This window comes from Canis lupus, chromosome 7 (genome assembly GCF_011100685.1).
Source record: "Canis lupus familiaris isolate Mischka breed German Shepherd chromosome 7, alternate assembly UU_Cfam_GSD_1.0, whole genome shotgun sequence".
Lineage (NCBI taxonomy): Eukaryota > Metazoa > Chordata > Mammalia > Carnivora > Canidae > Canis > Canis lupus.
The window spans coordinates 10,367,768-10,389,198 of NC_049228.1; the positions used below are offsets into that span (position 1 = coordinate 10,367,768).

Genomic DNA, 21,431 nt, shown 5'->3' on the forward strand with positions numbered 1-21,431 from the left:
CATCTATCACTTTACTGATTTTATTCTGTAAAACCTCCAAAAAACAAATTGGATGATGTCATCTCCTTAAGTAGTTTTCTACATAGATTTGTCCTTCTAGTGAATTAAGCAGCCTAAATTTGAATCCAAAGTGGAAATAAAGTAGTAAATGTAACAATGTACCTTTTAGGAGGTATTTAGTTTTAATAGTCATATTTCCTTCATAGGAAATTTCTATCATTCACTTAGGAAACTTAAAAATAACCCAGCTTTTACCTAGCTACTGAATACCCAGGCACTGATGTTGGTATTTTTTTTTTTTTGATGTTGGTATTTTATATATTTTGATATCCTGTTTTTAATTTGGACCACATGGATGACCTTACACATAACATATTTTGATATTTTGAGAACTGCTTTTTTTCCTTTTTTCTTTTTCTTTTTTTCTTAAGATCTAGAAAAGTAGCTTCTCCTGTGGAATAGGAATGACTATTTTAGGATACAATACTTGCTGTGAGTCATGAGTGAGTTTCAGTTTTCATGGTTTTCTAAAATAAACTCACTTAACGACGTGCCATAAGAAATGTCATATTCTTAACTACCCTATTTCCTTTATAATGGCTTTATTATTTTTATAAAAACTTACAGACTTCACTGTTAAGTCAAAAAAGAATCTTACAAAGATAGAAATAAAAATTCTCAGAGAAAATGTCTCTTAAAATTTTGAGTATCTTTTTTCTTTTTTTGATTTTTATTTATTTATTCATGAGAGACATAGAGAGAGGCAGAGACATAGGCCTTCCATAGAGGGAGAAGCAGGCTCCCTGCGGGGAGCTGGATACAGACTCAGGATCATGACCTGAGCCAAAGGCAGATGCTCAATCACTGAGCCACCCAGGTGCCCCAAATTTTGAGTACCTTTCTATATTTTCCCATTAAGTGGGATTAAATAATATATGCTGTTCTGTGTGTAACCCATTATTTACTTTAATTGAATATTATAAGTGTGCTTCTGAAAAGAAAAAATTAATTTAGATTTGTTTCTGAATACAGTTTTTATTTCTGGAAATACTAAATCAAATTACTGTAAACCTTGATTAGAAAAATTCCTTATATTAAAAGGAGAGGAAATCATTTCTAAGAACTATACAATCTATAATACAATAATAGATTTAATTTTATGGAGATTATACATGGATATCTTGGAAAACCTGATTAAAGGGATGTATCATCTTGGAAAATATTATATACAATATTGTGTATATAATTTGGGGGTTCTTTGATTCACCACCACCACCACTCTGAAGCCCATCTATGGTCTGATGGTGGAGGGAAGTAGGAGTGTTTTTGTAGACTTTGGGGCCTGTTCTAGAGACTTGAACAACCTTGTTAAGTCATTAGTCCCTTTCCTTAACACGGTAGCAGGTGTTTTTTAGGAGTTACAGGAGGAGTAGTTACCAGATGGAACCTCATCACAGTCATCAAAACTGAAAATAGCTTATAGAGGCATTGATCTGCAAAGATCTGTTTAATACTTCTTGTTCCCCCAAAATTCCAAATGAGAAACAAAAGGCTTCTAGAAATCTATTTTATTTAATGAATAACAGGATTTATATTCAAAATGAATCAAGCAAAAACAATGTTTCATAATTTATCAGAGAAAAAACCCAGATACCAAAAAACAAATTGAATTAAGCAGATGACACAAATATTCCATTTATAGACATAAATCAAAGCTATTGCAGGTTTGATCCCAGACCACCACAATAAAGCAAATATCACAATATAGTGAGTCAAATGAATTTTTAATTTCCCAGTGCATATAAAAATTAACACTGTACTATATAGTCTTTTAAGTGTACAATAGCATTGTCTAAAAATACCTACCTTAATTTAAAAATACTTTGTTGCTAAAAACTGCTAATCATCAGCTCTCAGAAAGTTGTAATCACTGATCATAAGTCACTATAACAAAGTAATGAAAAAGTTTGAAATTTTCCAAGAATTACCAAAATATGACAGAGACATGAAGTGAGCAAATGCTTTTGGAAAAATGGTGCTGACAGACTTGCTCAATGCAGGATTGACACAAACCTTCAATTTGTAAAAAATGCAGTATCTGCAAAGTGCAATGAAATAAGGTATATACCTGTACTCTCTCAGGAGCCTTTCAGTATTCAGCCTTTCAGAAGTCCCAAGTTTCTACATTCCGGGGAATTCATATAACAAGCCTTTCAGAAGTCCCAAGTTTCTACATTCCGGGGAATTCATATAACAAGCCCCATTCTCTCATCTTATTTCTTGTTTTCTATTTAATCAGAAGTTATTTCTGAAGACAAAAGATAATAAAGTTAATTTTTTTGAGATAAAAATCGAACAGCACCTTCTTATCCTTCTATAATGCAATAGTTGTGGATGTATTCACATCTGAATAGTAATGGAGTAAAGCATAGAAATATTCTTCAAAGTTTTAGATTGTGTTCTAACAGTTTTCTTAGAACAATATTTGTATACTAGGATTCATTATCAAAATGGTAGGGTGGATGTGTTCAAATTTCCTAACAGGTGATGCGTCCAGTTTTTTCCAACCATTTTTCAATTTTAATGAAATCATAGATCCTTAACTAAGTCCTATTTGCTAAGCTGTGAATCATTTGTTAATAAATGTTTCTATTGTTCCTTTATAATAGTTTGAGCCTCTAAAGTTTAAAATAAAAGCTGATTTTAGAGTCTTAGTTATTAATGTTCTAGGAGTATTGCCAAAAAAAGCTACATGTCCTATATTCTGTGCCAGTTTCTTAAATTAGAATCTTGGATTGCATCTTCAGCGTGTCACTGTAGTGGTATTGCTGGGTTGCTATGATACGATGCTTGTTCTAGAATTTGTAGCATGAATCCTATATGAGCTCCTACTTTAGATTTCAAAAATATGAGCAGCAGTAATTGGAAATATGACATGTTTTTCCTTTAAGGAAAATTATACCTATAAAACTTATTTCTGTTACAAATTATACTTGATCCTTTATTCTTAGATCTAAAATAGAGAATTAACAATGAACAACTTGAAATAATTTGGTTATCCTTTAGTTTTACCATATTGGCTTTTATGAAAATGGGCAAGAAAAGAAAGGTTTTATGATAATGAGCATATTAAAATCCCATTGTTCTTCTCCTTGATATCTGAGGTCTTAAGAGAAATGAATATAAACTAGATTTTCTGGTAACATGAATTTGAGACCATACCAGCAAAACTACATTACAAAGGAAAACTCCAAGTTATCTTACTTTATGGAACTTATTTTTTTATTCAGTGAACTATTCTTAAAACTAACCTTATGTAGCCCTATTGATAAAATATTCTTTCTCATTTTATGTGGTGGTTTTTGTGTTTCATGTACATATTTCATATAAATTAACATAGGTGGCATAAAGACAAAACAGGGGTATCCTAGGAATGTGTGGTGCATACATTTTTGGTAGAATGAAGTTTTTATTATTATTGGTTAGTAGCATTTGACCTTTAAACCACAACTGATCTTTAAACTTTTACCTCCTTTTAATGCTTTAAACTTTTAATATTTTGCATATTTGATATGAAAGTATTTTAGAGACCAGGACTGAAACAAAAATTTTTAACAGCTTTATTGAGATATAATTCACACACTGTACTATTTCCACACTTAAAGTATACAAATCAGTGGCTTTTAGTATATGTACAGATATGTACAACCATCACTACAGTCAATTTTAGAACATTTTAATCTCAGAAATGCCATACCATTTAACTGTTACTCATCTCATCCATCTCCTGGCCTAAGCAACCAACTAATCTACTTCCTGTCTCTATAGATTTCCCTGGCTGGGCATTTTACATGAATGGAATCATACATAGTCTTTTGTAAATCTTTTATACCAAAGGCTTCTTTTCACCTAACATATTTTCAAGGTTTGTCCGTGTCGTAGATGTTTCAGTACTTTGTTCCTTTTATGGCTAAGTAAGAATCCATTGTATGGCTTTAGCACCACATTTTGTTCATTCATCAGTTGATGGACATTTGGGTTTCCACCTTTTGGTTATTATGAATAATGTTGCTATAAACATTTGTATACAAGTTTTTGTATGGGCATGTGTTTTAATATCTCTTGAGTATATACCTAGGAATAGAATTGCTGGGTCAAATGTAATTTTGTGGGTTTTTTCCCCCCATACATTTATTTATTCATTTGAGAGAGAGGGAGAGAGAATGAATAGGGGGGAGGGGTAGACTTAAACCTAGCTCTATATATTTTAATAACCTTGTCAACCTTCATGCCATTTATATTAAATGTAGGGAGCTTGTTGCAGGACTCGATCCCAGAACCCAGGGATCGTAAACTGAGCCAAAGGCAGAAGCTTAACAACTGAGCCACCCAGTTGCCCCTGTTTTGCATGTAGGTAGTCAGATGTCGTAGCACCATTTGTTAAAAAGACTATGCTTTCCCCCATTAAATGGTCTTGATGCCTTGTTGAAATCACTTGGCATATGGTTTGTATCTGGGCTTTCAATTCTATTCCATTGATCTATATTTTATTGTTTTGTCAGTACCACACTATCTTGATTACTATGCTTTGTAGTACATTTTGAAATGAGTCTTCCTACTTTGTTCTTTTTCAAGATTGTTTTGGCTATTCTGGATCATTTGCAATTGTAAAAGTTAAGTTACTGATTTGAGATCTTTGTTCTTCTATAGGCATTTACAGCTATAAATTTCCTTCTAAACTGCTTTAGCTACATCCCATTTGTTTTGGTATATTATATCTTCATTTTCGTATTTTTGGATTTTCCTTTGCTATCTTCTTTGATGCACTAGTTATTTAGGAATGTGTATGGTTTGATTTCTACATATTTGTAACTGTCCCAAGTTGTTTTCTGTTACTGGTTTATAATTTCATTTATAATGGTCTGAGGACATCCTTTGATATTACTATTTATATGTTTTTAAATTTGAGGTTGGTTTTATGACCTGGCATATGATCTGTCCTGAGACTTTATGTGCACTTGAGAACATATATTCTGCTGTTGTTGGATGGGGTATTCTATAGTAAATATAAATTCTATAGTGTTCTATAGAAGTCTGTTAGGTCTGGTTGGGTTTATAGTGTTAAGTATTTCCTTGATCTTCTGTCTAGTTGTTCTATCTATTATTAAAAGTTAAATATTGAGGTCTCTTCAACTGTCATTGTTGAATTAGCCATTTCTTTCTTCACTTCTGTTTTAGCTTAATGTATTTTGAAACTGTTAGTAGGTGAACATATTTTTATAATTATCACATCAGGGATCCCTGGGTGGCACAGCGGTTTGGCGCCTGTCTTTGGCCCGGGGCGTGATCCTGGAGACCCGGGATCGAATCCCACGTCGGGCTCCCGGTGCATGGAGCCTGCTTCTCCCTCTGCCTGTGTCTCTGCGCCTCTCTCTCTCTCTCTGTGACTATCGTAAATAAATAAAAATTTAAAAAAAATTTATATAATTATCACATCTTATTCATGGATTAACCCTTTTATCATAAAATGATTCTCTATCTCTAATATAATTTTTTTGTTTTAAAATCTGTGTATCGGGACACATGGGTGACTCAGTGGTTGAGCATTTTCCTTTGGCTCAGGGCATGATCCTGGGGTCCTGGGATTGAGTTCTGCATCGGGCTCCTCACAGGGAGCTTGCTTCTCCCTCTGTGTCTCTCCTTCTCTCTGTGTGTCTCTCATGAATAAATAAAATCTTTAAAATCCATTTATCTAATATCAATATATCTATCACTCCAGCTTTCTTGTGTTTGTTTGCAGGATGTATCACTTTCTATCTTTTTACTTTCTGTATGTGTCTTTGAATCTATGGTTTATATTTTGGATACAGCATATAGTTAGATCTTATTTATTCATCTGAAATCTCTGCCTTTTGATTGGGTTATTTAATCCATTTATATTTAATGTTATTTGTTGATATAGTTGGATTTATGCCTGAAATTTTACTTTTTCCTATGTCTCATGTCTTTTTTGTGCCATATTCTTTCTTTACTGCTTTCTTTAGTATTAAGTAAATATTTTTCAAAGCAGCACTTAAATTTGTTTAATGATTTTTTTTTACCGTATCTTTTTTAATTCATTTTTAATTGAACTCACATTGTTCTTGGGCTTACCATATATATATTAGTAGAATCATCTTTGGATTTATACTAGCTTAGTTCCAGTGAGATCTAAAAACATCACTTCTATGTTCCTCTATTTCCTTTTCCCCTTTATAATACATTATTGTTATTCAGTTACATTTATTGATGTTATAAACCCCAATAGTACATTTTTGTAATTATTACTTCACCATCAGTAGTTATTTCTTTAACCCAGTACATGTTTGCTCCCACCGACTCCTTTGTGCTGTTATTGGCAAATGTATTACACTTCTGTATGGTAATGACTTAAGATATGTGTGTGTGTATGTATATATATATATATATATATATATATATATATTGCTTTATACAGTGTTTTTTTTAATCGGTTAAGAGAAATAAGAAAAGCAAAAAAAAAAGAAAAGAAAATAAATGCATTAATACTGCTTTTTATAATTATATGATTAACTTTATTGGAGCTCTTTGTGTGTGTGTGTGTGTGTGTGTGTGTGTGTGTGTATTTGATTACTTTCTATGGTCACTTGCTTTTAGCCTGATGGAATTCCTTTAGTGTTTCTTGTAAGGCAGATTAGGTAGCCAGTCAATTTTTGTTTATTTGGGAATGTTTCTATTTCACCTTAATTTTTGAAGATAACTTTGCTGGATATAGGATTTTTTGGGGTGACAGGTTTTTTTTGTTTTGTTATGGGCTTTTTTATTTGTTTTTGAGCAGTCTGAATATGTTTCTTTGTTTTCTAGCCTCTACTGTTTCTGCTGAGAGTCAGTTGTTAATCTTAGCCCTTGTGACTAGTTGTTTTTCTTTTCCTACTTTCATGATTTTCTCTTTGTCTTTGACTTTCACCACTTTTATTTCAGTGTATCTGTGAATCAATCTACTTGTATTTTTCCTTCTTAGAGTTTGTGGAGCTTCCTGGGTACATAGGTTAGCATTATTCAGTAAATTTGGGGAGTTATTGGTCATTATTTCTTTTTCTTTTTTTTTTTTTCCTGCTCCTTTCTCTCTTTTGGTATTCCTGTTATGTGCATGTAGTATACTTTATGGTGTTCCCCAGATCTCTGAAGTTCTGTTCGTTTTTATTCACCTTTTTTCCTCTAATGAGATTTCATAATTTCTATTTATCTTCAAACTTACCTAATTCTTTCTTCTGCCATTTCACATCTACTGTTGAGTCCTTCTAGTGAGTTTTTCATTTTGTTAATGTATTTTTTAATGCAGAGTTTTCATTTGCTCTTTCTCTCCCTCTCTTTTGTAAATTCTGTTTCTTTATTGATATTCTCTATTTGATGTGACGTTATCACATCTTTCCTTCATTAACTATGGTTATTTTTAGTTCTTTGGATATATATAACAACTTAAGTCATTTTCTATTAGTCCAACATCTGGTTGCTCTCACAGGCAGTTTCTCTTGCCTCTGTTTTTTTTTTTTCTTTTTCTTTGTACATGGGACATACTTTTCTGTTTCTTTGTGTATCTTGTAATCTTTTTTGTTGTATACTGAACATTTTAGATAATGTATTTATTGTATTACAGTACATTACTGCAATACAGTACTGGGTACCAGTTCCAGCCCTCAGAGGTGGTGTGATTTGTTTATGTGTTTAGTGACTGGTCTAATGTTGTGCTTCAGAGAGATACAGCTTTAGGTATGCCAGTAGGCACCCTGAGATAACAGTACTTTGAACGGGGCTCTATTTATGTTTTCCTAACTACACCAAGTTTAAATTTCAATGACTTTCATCTTGCTTGTTTTCAACAATGTTCTGGGGCATAAATTGTTTTACTATTTTTTTCTGACTAATCCAGTTAAATTCAGACTCCTCTGAAGGAATAAGAGTTCCTGAGGTCAATGTCTAATATTTGTTCTGACACCAGGATGGCTCCTCCAAGCTGTTTCCCTGGTGTTCTCTTGCAAACTAGCTGGTTAAAACCTATTTCCTCATTGAATCTTCCCATTGCCTTTTGCCACTACCTCCACTGTTTTTGAGAACACCCCTAACTTTGAGCTTTTCTGTGCTCTGTTACAAAAATGTCAGTTCTTCATGAGAGACACCTAACTCTGGGAAATGAACAAGGGGTGGTGGAAAGGGAGGCAAAGGGGCGGTTGGGGTGACTGGGTGATGGGCACTGAGGGGGGCACTTGACTGGATGAGCACTGGGTGTTATGCTATGTGTTGGCAAATTGAACTCCAATAAAAAAATATACAAAAAAAAAAAAGTAAGTTCTTTTGGGAAGAGACATAACAGCTGTTTTATGGCTTGCTTCTCCCTCCAGGCAAAATTTCTGAGTTAGGACTCTAGAGTTGGCTGGGGAAAGGGACAATGGTATATTTCTCTCTGAGTGATAACCCACTTCAGGAGCTGAACAGGAGGTGGAGAGGGAGCAATAGCCTCAGATCTTTTTGGCTTGCCTCTTCCAGCATGGAACCCCACCACCTTATAGGCCAGGACTAAGATAATGGCAGCACCAGTATTCTCAGTGGTGCTGCTCCAAAGGTAGAGGCTTTGTTCCATGAGTTGGGCAAGAGAAGGGAGCCCCTCTTCTCAACTGCACTGGCTCAGAACGTAGTCTCAGTAATAGATAGTTGAGGGCAAAGTGAGAAATGCCAGTGTGATGCTTCTCACTTGAAGAAAGCTGTCTGACAAGGAGCTGATAGTGAAGGGATTCTTGTGTTCTTGGCTGCACCCCTCCATAGTGAAGTATCTGTCTAGCTAAGTTCAGAGGAGAGAGACAGGTAGCTGTCTTTGTTCAAATACCACACATGCTTGTTGTTCTTAACAAATTTGCATAAGTATTCTTGGATAGATGTTTCCTCCTTTGCTCTTTGACTTAGGACCATTTCCAGAGGCTTTCAAAGTATGTTTTAAGAATAATTTTCATTTGTTTCAGTGGGCAGTGTTTCAGTTCTGTGGAGGTTTTTACCTCGTCTTGTTAGAAGTTAGAACTTCCTGTGGACTAAAATTTTAGCTTCTCTTGTAGTAATAATTAGTACCTTGCTCTTACCTAGGAATTTATAGCTTTCAAGTATGTAATCATGCCAACAAATTTGAAAAAGGAATTGGGAAAAATAACGTGAAATAAAGAGCTTTCTGAAACTGACACAAAAAGAAACAAACATCTGAGTTAAGTCTTATAGCCGTTTAATTGAATCCTAATTAAGAACCCTGACAAGGACATTACAAGAAAATAAAATTACAGACCAATATCCCTTATGAACTTAGATGCAAAGATGTTATACAGAACATTAATAAATTAAATTTAGCAACATATAAATAGGATGATACATCATGATCATATAATATTCATGACAGAATCCAAGGTTGATTTTATATTAAAGATGACTTGCTGGGGTACCTGAGTGGCTCAGTTGATTAAACTTCTGACTCTTGGTTTTGGTTCAGGTCATGATCTTGGGGCTCTGCACATAGCATGGAGTCTGCTTGGGATCCTCTCTCTTTGCCCCTTCCCTCATCCCCACATGTGTGCATATGCTCTCTCTCATTCACCTGCTATTAAAAAAAATTTTTTTAAAGACTTGCTGTGTAAGCAGATTTAAAAAGTGTCATCACTTAAATGTAAACAGAAAAATAGAAATTTCTTCTGTATGGTTCCTTTCTCTCTAGTACTTTAATATGTAAATTCTAGGCACCATATTAACCCGGATCTCCACTTGCTGCCTATTTAGCTCAGTAAGGCTGCTTGCTATTTTGAGGCTTCTCGCTGTGGTACAGTCTGGAAAGTGTTAACAGAGAGCTGGTATGATTGTGGGCCTCACTCTGTTTCCCTTCTTTCCGGTATCACAGTCCCATATTGCCTCTTTGCCACTGTCTGAAAGCAGTTATTTTACATATTTTGTCCGGTTTTTAGTAGTTTACAGTGGGAACATTAGTCTGCTCGAAGCAGAAGAGTTTCCCACACTTTGTCATTCGTATGCAATGGGTATGAAATGATGTATAGCATTTCATACATAAATTTATAAATATCGTTTTTACATTTTTCTGTTTCCTGTGTGATTGAATGTCTTCATATCTGTTGGTCATTTATGTTTCATGTACCTTTTTCTGTAGATTTGTCCCTTTTTTTGTTTACAGATATTCTTTTGTGCATTTTGGATGCCAGTCCAGAGTTGGTTTTAAAATGAGATGTTTTGTAGTTTTCCTATTCACATTTGGTCTTTTAGCTCTCTGGAGGAAATTAATTTTTATAAATGGTGTGAAGGAGGGATCTATTTTTTTCCTTATGAATAGCCAGTGGTCCTAACATAACTTTTTAAATTAAAATTTACTACTGACTTTTTTTAAAAAAGCCAACTCTATTTATTATATATTAACCTTTTGTTTATGTACACTAGACTGTCCTATGGTACCTTATTTTTTCTTCTCCAGTCTTTTTGTCTCTTTCTGCCCCAAATCATGTAGTTTTAATTACTATAGATTGTTAAGATTAGTCTTCCCTTCTTCATCTTAGAAATCATCTTGGCACTTCTTGGCTCTTCATTTTTCCTGATAAATTTTAAGAGCAATTCTTCAAGTTCCGACAAAACACCCTGCTAATGGCAGCATCATGTTGCAGTCTAAATTGCATTCCCTGTATATTCATTGGGGAAGACATTGAGTCTTTTCATTCACGACTAATGGTATATCTTTGTTATTTACATCTTTTATATATTTCATAAAAATTTTGTAACTTTCGGGATGCCTGGGTGGCTCAGCGGTTGAGCATCTATCTGCCTTCAGCTCAGGGCATGATCCTAGAGTGCTGGGATTGAGTTCTGCATTGGGCTCCCTGCAGGGATGCTGCTTCTCCCTCTCCCTCTGTCTTTGCCTCTCTCTGTGTGTCTCTCATTAATAAATAAAATCTTAAAAAAATTTTTTTTTAACTTTCTTAAGAGTCTTTCTTGTTTTTTGTTAGACTTCTTAAATTCCTTACCCTGGAACTCAGTCACCGTATTGTGAGGAAGCTCCAGCCACATGGAGAGGCCACATGTGGGGTTTCTGGCACTAGCCCCAGGTAGACCTTCAGTCAAAAGCTTGAATTAACTATCAGACATATGAGTGGTTTAGCCTTCACAGGATTCTACCTCTTAGCCTTCTAGTTTTCTAGCTGAGGCCTGAGACATCATAGAGCAGAGATAAGTTGTCCTTGCTGTGTTCTGTTTGAATCTCTGACCCAAAGAAACTGGTAATAAGCCACTAAATTTGAGATAATTTTTACTAAGCAATAGAAAATTAAAATACCAAACATCATTCTGATTATGTTTTGGCTTCTTTAGGTCTGCCTAAGGAACACATAATATAATATTCTAATATTGTACACGGGGGAATGATTTCTTATCCTAAATTAATAAATTGGCATTTATTACTGTGTCATGAATTTGGTTAATTTTTATTTGTACTGTGTATGATAAAAAGAAACCATGTATCTGAGTATATAAGACAGAGAAATAGGCTCAGACATTAACTTAAAGCTATCTTGGTAGTCTTCCTAAATAGTTTCATAAATTGACACCAAAGAATATAGTGTAAAACTTCCTTACCACATTTTCCTAGAGATTCTAAATCTTCAAAATTTTTTTTTTACAAAGTTTGCTAGTATTAGATGAGTTATTGTAATCATCCAAACAATATACTCAACCACATAGGTATTATTTTTCTCAAACAGTCTGCTCTATGAACCTTGAGGTCTTGTATAACTTACCCTGGTTCTTTTTAGGAAGAACCAGTCTCGAAAGTTATAGGCCTTACTTTTATGACCTAGATTTGGAAGTCGCATACTTCATTCTGCAATACCGAGTCTGTTCTTTAGAAGCAAGTCTCACTAAGTCCAGCCCACATTCATAGGAGAAATAAATTCCACCTTTTGAAGAGAAGAGTGTCAAATAATTTGTGGACAAAATTTAAAACTAGTATACTTGCTGAGCATGAAATTAGAACAAAGGAAATTTTATAAAGAATGGTATTAGGCTAAAATATCCTAGTTCTCTCATAGCAGGGGATATTATCGTGTTTAAACATCGTTAATTGTTCTGGTAGATTTGAAATCCTTTGGCTAAAGTTTTTTCTTATTGGTTAGTGTATAGGTGGGCACTATCTTTATTCGCTTCTGAAGAGGTTGAAGAATAATGATGAGAGAGTGCATTCCAACTGGTTCATGTAAATCAGGAAATTTCAAGTGTCAGTATAAATGGAACATGGGGAGTAATGGGAAATGAACTTGGAAAGGTGGTGCCTTTCAGTTTCTCCTTTTCTCTTTCACCTTCAACTTTAGTCATCTTTACGTTACATTTTTAAGGTTGGTAACATTTTCTACACTATAATTTTCTCTAAATTGTAATTCTAAAAGTCAAAAGTCAGTGAGCATGACTTATGTTGTGTGACTACATAGGCTTCAGAGCCATATAATGTAATTACAGGGATCCCTGGGTGGCGCAGTGGTTTGGCGCCTGCCTTTGGCCCAGGGTGCGATCCTGGAGACCCGGGATCGAATCCCATGTCGGGCTTCCGGTGCATGGAGCCTGCTTCTTCCTCTGCCTGTGTCTCTGCCTCTCTCTCTCTCTGTGACTATCATAAGTAAATAAATAAAAATTTTAAAAAAATGTAATTACATTTCCTTATATAGTTTTTTGTTTTGTTTTGTTTTTTGTTTTTTTTTAGTATTTCCTGGAGTTTCCTTTTTTTTTTTTTTTTTTTTCCTGGAGTTTCTAATTGTGTTTTTCTTGTACTTTTGACATACTCTCAAGTTTTTCTTCCATGTAATAAGATATCCTATTGATTGATCCTCTAGTAGGCATCACATGGGGCTTATTTCCTCTTGTTCTAAATGGCTTAGTTGCTCTCTAGGACTTTATTGCTTTTCTAGATTGATTCCCCTATTCCTAGATTCCATTTCTTTCTCTTTTTCCTTTATTGTTGCATCATGCCCTTAGGTAATTTCCTAAGAAAGGTGAGGGTGTCAATTTTTCCAAGTATTTGCATGTCTGAAAATATCCTTATTGAATCATTATACTTAATTGATAGTTGGCTAGTTACATAGTTCTAGACTAGGATTCAAATTTGAATGCTATAGCTCCATTATCTTCTGGCATCACTCTTGCTGATAAGAAATCTAATGGATATTCTGCCTCTGGTTCTTTTGTGGTTAATTTTTTTTTAATCTGAAAGCTTTTAGTCTTTTCTCCTGGGCATCTGAAATTTCAAAGTAATATGCTAAATTAACCCATTGCTTGGAATAATTTTTTCCTGATTGAGTAATCAGGAAATCTTTCATGTTTCAAGGCCATCCTTGACTATCTGGTGATCCTTTATTTTCTGTTAATATTAGTGAACAACAAAAAAAGTCACTTTATAAGTTGGATGGGTTTACTGAATACCTGCTTTTGCTTCGAGCAATTGGTCAGGGGACTAACTAGTAAAAGCTATTCTTCTCTGGGACAGTTGAGTTTCTTTAGGAAGGCCCACCACCACCAGCACCCCCTTTTTTAAATTTTATTTTTTTGCCTAAAGCATGAATGCTTGACTGTTTTTTAGACTGAGATGGTAGATTGTTCAGTACATACGGATTTTTTTTAAAGATTTTATTTCTTTATTCATGAGAGACACAGAGGCAGAAACATAGGCAGAGGGAGAAGCAGGCTCCCTGTGGGCGCCTGATGTGGGACTCAATCCCAGGACCCCGGGATCATGACCTGAGCCAAAGACAGACGCTCAACCACTGAGCCACCCAAGTGCCCCCATACAGATTTCTGTAATCTCCTATTTTCAGTTTATGTTTTAATCTCATCCTGTATTTTACCAGGCAGTTTCTAATTTATTGTGTTTAGGTTTTTTCACTTAGCAGTTCTTATTGTACTTTGAGTTTTCCCAAAATTTGTTGAAGTTTTTTGCCTAAAGGCCTATTCTTCTATTCTCTTTGTTATTGTGGGGTTACACACACACACACACACACACACACACACACATCTGCATTCCTTTTTTGTTTGTTTAGTCTTATTTCAGAGTGAAGGGGAAGAAGTAAACAAATTTGTCATTTTTAACATGCATTGTGAATCTCTAGTTAAGTATTTAGAATATAGCTATTGGAGCAATTGATACTTTTTCAAAGACTATAGTCATATATTTGTTCTTGCATGCTAAGTGATTTGAATCCCATTTTCATTACAGATCTGTTTTGTGATCATGGGCGTGCCTTACATATTGTAAAGTAGTGGCTTTCAAACCTTTTGACTGCAAACTATAATAAACACGTTTTATAAACACTGTACTCATATACATGCAACACATTGTTTTTTTTTTTAAGATTTATTTATTTGAGAGACAGTGAAGAGTGTACAAGTGAGAGTGGGGGGATAGACAGTGAGAGAAAATCTTCAAGCAGACTCCCCACTGCCCATGATCCCAAGGACGGGGTGGGCTTGATTTCAAGGACCCAATGAGATCTTGATCTGAGCTGAAACCAAGAGTCAAACTTTTAACTGACTGAGCCACTTAGGTGCCCTGCAGCACATTGATATACATTTTAAAATTCTGGTCATGACCCACTAAAATATCTACTCTCCACCTATGAGTTACAATTCACACCTTGGGAAATAGTTCTCTGGAGCAGTATTTCTGTCTTTTTAAAAAATATTTTATTTATTTATGAAAGAGAGAGAGAACATGAGCACAAATGAGGGGAAACAGATGGAGAAGCAGACTCCCCATGAGTGGGGGCCTGACATGGGGTTGGATTCTAGGACCCTGGGATCATGACCTGAGCCAAAGGCAGAGGCTTAACCTGAGCCACCTAGGCATATGACCTGAGGCAAAGGCAGAGGCTTAACCTGAGCCACCTAGGCATACCAGAACAGTATTTCTTAAAATGTGAGCCAGATACATATTCACATTGCATTTTTTTTTTTAATGCTTAGAGATAAGTACAGGATTTTTGTGAGTTGCTGTTTTTGTTGTTGTTGTTGTTTGTTTTTAAGATTTATTTTAGACTGAGTGAGTATGCGGGAGCATGTGACTGTTGGGGCAGAGGGAGAGGGAGGGAAAGCATCTTAAGCAGACTCCTCACACAGGCTCTGTCTCACAACCCTGAGCTCATGACTTAGGCTGAACCTAAGAGTTGGATGCTCAACCGACTGCACTACCAGGTACCCCAGGGCTTTTGTATTTTAAAAGTTGTGTTAATAATTCTTCAAAGATGAAATGTTTCACTTTCCTAAAGTTGTCTTGATTCTCCTTCTGCCTAAGACCATGCAGTTTTACAGTAGTGAGAATGTTTTTAGTGGTATCAAATTTCAGTCTTTATAAATACATAAAGGTATTACTAACTGAGAAAACTCGTGGGTATTTCCTCTACAGTATGAGTTGAGAAGGAGTCTCATAGCTTAAATAATCACTCCTTTTCTAGTGTATAACACATACCAAATCTAATAAGTTTAACATAATTTGGGAAGCTTAAAAAAAGCGGAGGTATTCGTCTTATATTTTTTCAAACTAAGTATCAGTATTAAGTAGACATCTCTGTGATTTTTAAAAATTTAATCTCAGTAGTCAAGAAACTTAGAAATTGAGCTAATTGAAGGTCCTTGTTTACAGATGTGAAAGTTCAGGATTGAAGTTTTGTTATTTTTCAAATGTTGGAAACAAAAGGATTTAATATATTTGTTAGAATCAAATCAATATAATGTCCCCATATTTTTGTTAAAAGTAGAAGGTAAAATAATAAGCATTTACTGAGTGTGTATTATGTGCTAGGCACTGTGGTAGATATGAGGTGATTGGGAGGAGGAGGAAGAGGCAAAAATAAAGATCACACTTGTTTCCTATCTTTAGTGGTCTCGTAGTCTAGGTGTATTGTACATGTAAAACATAATTGCCATATAGCACAATAAATACTATGGTAGAGGTACTCACCTAAGATACATTTGGGTAAAAGTGGATTAACCAATTAACTTTAGTTGTTTTAGAGTTTCTGAGGAGGGTGTTTCTGCTGAAACTTAATAAATGGGGAGAGTTCCCAGGATGGGAATGTGGGAAAAGGGCATTCCAGGCAGAGGAAACTAAAATCTTCACAAGTTGCAGGGAATATGGTTTAACCAAAGTGAGGGTACATGGCTGAGAAGTGTTGAGAGATGATTGTTGACAGTAGACTGCTGAATTTTATATGCAATCCTGAGGAGTTTGAACTTCAATTTGTAATTTTTGGAAGATCATCGAGAAGTGCTGAATATGATCAGAATGATTCTCCTTTTAGCAAGAGCATAGCTTTTGAGATCGTTTAGAAGATAAATCAGGTGTTGTAGTAGTTATGGGACCAGGCAAGAGGAGCAGTTAGGATATCACTATTGTATTTTAGATGATGGATGATGAGGATATTAAAATGACAGTGGGAATGACAAGAAAAGGATAGATTCCAGATATGTTAAAGAAACAGAAGGGATCCCTGGGTGGCTGAGTGGTTTAGCCGCCTGCCTTTGGCCCGGGGTGTGATCCCTGGAGTCAACAGGATCGAGTCCCACGTCAGGCTCCCTGCATGGAGCCTGCTTCTCCCTCTGCCTGTGTCTCTGCTTCTCTCTGTGTGTCTCTCATGAATAAAAAAAATCTTAAAAAAAAAAATTGGGATGCCTGGTGGCTCAGCGGTTGAGCATCTGCCTTCAGCTCAGGGCGTGATCCCAGTGTCCCGGGATCAAGGTCCACATCGGGCTCCCTTGTGAGAGCCTGCTTCTCCCTCTACCTCTGTCTCTGTCTCTGTGTTTTTCATGAATAAGTAAATAAATCTTAAAAAAAAAAAAAAAAAAAACAGATTCAGTAACACTTAATGATATATTAGGGGTAGTGAGAGAGGAGGAAAAGTCATTGTTTCCTGGTTTCTGGCATGAATGATGAAATTAGATGGGTTAATTTTTCAGTGGATTTTTTTTTTCCTCACTAGATTTTTGAGAGAAGCTTTATGTGTATGAATAGCATCTATAAAATTAATAACCATATTAAAGGTAATCCCTGAATAGGTAATTTCTAAGTTTTTCTTTATTTTTATTTATAGATGCCACTTCCAATGAACAACAAGAGCTTTTCTGTCAGAAGTTGCAGCAGTGTTGTATACTGTTTGATTTCATGGACTCTGTTTCAGACTTGAAGAGCAAAGAAATTAAAAGAGCAACACTGAATGAACTGGTTGAGTATGTTTCAACTAATCGTGGTGTAATTGTTGAATCAGCGTATTCTGATATAGTAAAAATGGTAAGATTTATATAAATTCAAGTAAGATCTAAGGTGTGATTAAAAATTATTGAGACTGATATTTAATAAATGTGTAATAATCAGTATACTCAAACTGGTTTTAAAATAGTCCATTTGGAAAATTATCCATTCATTCCAGTGAGGCTGTTCTTGCTTCTGTTAGATTGAAAATTCAGTAGCCACAGTGGCTGGTGGCCACCATATTGTATAATGCAGATGTAGAGTTTAAGAGAAAGATGTAGGCTTAAGATTATACAGACTGATAGATAATTATCAGGGTGGAATTGTTACCAAGAAGAATGCCTAAAGTGGGAAGAGAATAAAAAACTATGGGACTCTACGCTTCAGCAGTTGGGTAAAGGAGTCAGGTCTGAAAATTATATTAATTTACAATACTTTAGTATATTTATAGAGTCTATTACACTTAAATTTTAATAAAAACTCAGGACCCTTAAAAAGTTAAATAATATAAATAAGTGTATCAAATCTCTGTGAAAAAGAAATTACTGCTAACTTTATTAAACTAAGGTTAGGATACTGTTCATTAATAATTCAACTTATTCTTCATCAAACAGAAATTTGTTTAGGATTTGGGATTTTTGTATGTTGGTGCATAGTAACAAAATACAAAAAATTGAGTTGGAGTAATTAGAGAGTCACTGAGTACATAATTGAAGCTTAAATGTTACCCGAGTATAGAAGGTTATAGCAAGTATAATTTGTAGTTATCTTCATTTCCTTCCCCTTGCCCAATATATGTTCTGGGGGAAGAACAAAACAAAAATTTAATGTAGTTAAATTTGACCCTATTATGCTAGTTGAGTTTTCTTTCATCACACTGTACTAGAAAATTTTTGTTTTTTGTTTTTGTAAAATGAAAATAAAAGTCTTAAAGAATATTTAAGAGATTAGCTATACAGGGAACATTGATCAAAATAAAATTGGCTTCTAAAACTCTCAGACAGTAAAAAGGGACTCTTTGAAAACAGAAATATTGAATACTGACAAACTTATTTTGTGTTTTGTTTTGTGTTTATCATTAAAATATGTTCAGGAGAAAGCAGTATTTATGTTCAGGAGAAAGCAGTATTTCCATTTTACTGATTTCATATGGTTTGTATTCAGGAATTTTGAAAATCCTGGAAAGGTACTTTATTTTTTATCTCTGTAAAGGTACTACTGACTTGGGGGGGTGGGGGGGCACCTGACTGGCTCAGTGGATAGAGCATGCAACTCTTGATTTTGGAATTGTGAGTTCAAGCCCCATGTTTTGTGTAGAGATTAAAGTTATTGACTTGGATATTGAAAATACTTAAATATTTGCATATTGAAAATACTCAATTTGAGTCAAATTATTTTGTAATTTGCTATATAATAATAAACCCTGGGATTTAATTTCTTTCCCCAAGAAAAAAGGTGTGTATGTTTTGTCTTTTTTTTTTTTTTTTTTTTAACTTCTGGTTATTGAATTTCTGGATAAGCATGAAGCCAACTTACCCTGTTGGCCCTGTAAAACTCTTATATATATTTGTTATATATAGTTACTTCTGGTTTTGGCTACAAGGTTAATTTTATTCTTTTACTACCAATAATAAGTATGATCTCAAAGGCAAAGTTTGCCCTCTTATGGGATATTTTTACTTTTCAGATTTTATCTGTGACTTTCTGCCATTCTTTGTGAAATCGATACCCATCAAACTATTTATTGGTTCTGCCTTCATATACTGGCTTTGAGTTCTAGCAATCAAATTCTAGGTTATTACTTTCCAAGTCTTATGGTTATAGTAATTGTTAACAGTTCTTTGGCTGACTCTAGATGCCACTTCATAAGAATAGTTGGCAATTCGCTTGCCCCACCAAACACGTCTTGTCTCATCCTTTATTCCTCAAGTAGTTTATCTCAGGTGACAACTCCTTAATGGTTTGGCCTTAAATGTTTACTAAACCATGTGGTCTCTCAGTCTGTTCATCATTCTTCAAAGAATTGTGAGTTGGCACCACAGTCTAATAGAGAAAAAAGATGCGAAGTTTACCTTGGTGCCTGGACAGTGCGAACGAAGAAATTATAAATACTATATTTCATTGAATCTGAAGTGAAGAATCTCAGTCTCACGTCATGATTTCAGAGAGATTTTTTTTTAAAGGCTCAGAGTAGATGAAATACATTAGATTACATCACCAGTGGGGTATTATAAATTACGTCTGTAATAGCAGTGAAGGTATTCTGGCCTCCCCACCCTTTTCCTTAGTGTGGTGTGTATGTATATAAATGGAGGTCTTTTATCACACTCTTCTGGATTGTAAGGTAAATAAATGGCTGGGTTAGAATATGGAGGGAATTGCAGAAAGATGAAAAGGACCAAGTTAGAGATAGGTAGAGTTAGGAACTTTATGCTTTCCCCCCCATAATTCCCTCCCCTCCTTTTTAATTTTTTCCCATTAAGCAAAACTTGGAAAGAATGACTTGTAATTTAAGGAAGCGGAATCTAGAGGTAATCTGTATGTAATCTTTGGTAGTTTGGCATCTGAAGAAGTCATAATTGTGAGATGGAGAAAAGAGAAACAAATACCTGCCTTCTTCACATATTGATGAGGTTTATAGGTTTTGAACTAGGTATATTGTCACAACTTAACTTTTTCCTTAAAGTTATCTTTAAAATATTTTGTTTATGTTGTTTAATTTAATTGTACAACAAAGAATATAAATCTAAATTTCTTTTTCTTTACAGATCAGCGCTAATATCTTCCGTACTCTTCCTCCAAGTGATAATCCAGATTTTGATCCAGAAGAGGATGAACCCACGCTTGAGGCCTCTTGGCCTCACATACAAGTATGAAACATACTATATATTGACAATTTTGCATTTATGATATTCTGCTGAAATCATGGTAGTTCTCTTTCAGATATGAATATGAATATTTTTTAAAAAGATTCATTTATTTATTCATGAGAGACAGAGAGAGAGAGGCAGAGACACAGAAAGATGGAGAAGCAGGCTCCTCACTCGATCCCCCGACCCGGGATCACGCCCTGAGCCTAAGGCAGATACTCAACCACTGAGCTACCCAAGCATCCTGATCTGAGTGTCTATTTAAAAATATTTGACTTTTAGTACGTTTTCTTATCATTATTTTCTTTTCCCCAAAACTTTTTCAGTTTCTTTAATTTACCATTTAAACCATTTTAAAATGTACTATTCATTGGTACTAAGAATGTTCACAAAACTGTGCAACCATCACCACTATCTAATTCTAGAATTTTTTTCATCACCCCAAGTGGAAACCCCCTTCACAGCAGTCACTTCCCATTCCCCTTTCTCTACAGTTCCTGACAACTACCTATCTACTTTTTTGTCTCTGTGGATTTGCCTGTTCTGAATTTTAATATAAATGAAATCATATAATATGTGGCCTTTTTTGTCTGGGTTTTTTATTTAGCATAGTATTTACAAGGTTCATCAGTGTTGTTGCATGTGTCCATACCTCATTCTTTTTAATGGCTGTATATTTCTTTTTCTGGATATACTATGTTTTGTTTATCCATTAATCAGTTGATGGATGTTTTGACTTATTATAATGAGAGCTATTATGAACATTGATGTACCAGTTTTTGTTTTAATGTTTCCCATAAATTTTTGATAAGTTCCCTTTTTTTTTTCATTCACCTCAGATATTTTCTAATTTTCCTGTGATTCCTTCTTTGTTATTTAGGAGAATGTGTTTAATTTCTACATATCTGTGACTGCCACATTTCTTTCTGTTACTTATTTCTATTTCATTGTAGTTAGAGAATATACTTTGAAAGTTTTCAATCCTTAAATTTATTGAGGCTTGTATTAGGGCCTCACATACAGTATATTATGGAGAAAGTTTTGTGTGTACTTGAGAAGAAAAGAATGTTATTCTGTTGTTGGGTAGAGTGTTAGAAATAGAAATAACACATTTCTAATAATAGAAATAGAAATCTGTTAAGTCTAATTGGTTATTGACTAACGTTATTCAAGTCTTCCATTTCCTTGTTCTTTTATTTACTTCTATCCACTATTGAAAGTGAGTTGTTGAA

General features: G+C 34.6%; 1 protein-coding gene across 1 annotated transcript in view; it reads left to right on the forward strand.

Moving 5' to 3' along the window:
• Nucleotides 1-21,431, forward strand: part of PPP2R5A (protein phosphatase 2 regulatory subunit B'alpha) — a 63,236-nt gene that overhangs the window by 11,193 nt on the left and 30,612 nt on the right. Inside the window, exons 2-3 of the mRNA XM_038542077.1 lie at nucleotides 17,172-17,368; nucleotides 20,098-20,199. Coding sequence (XP_038398005.1) covers nucleotides 17,172-17,368; nucleotides 20,098-20,199 — 299 coding nt within the window. The remainder of the gene's footprint in view (nucleotides 1-17,171; nucleotides 17,369-20,097; nucleotides 20,200-21,431) is intronic.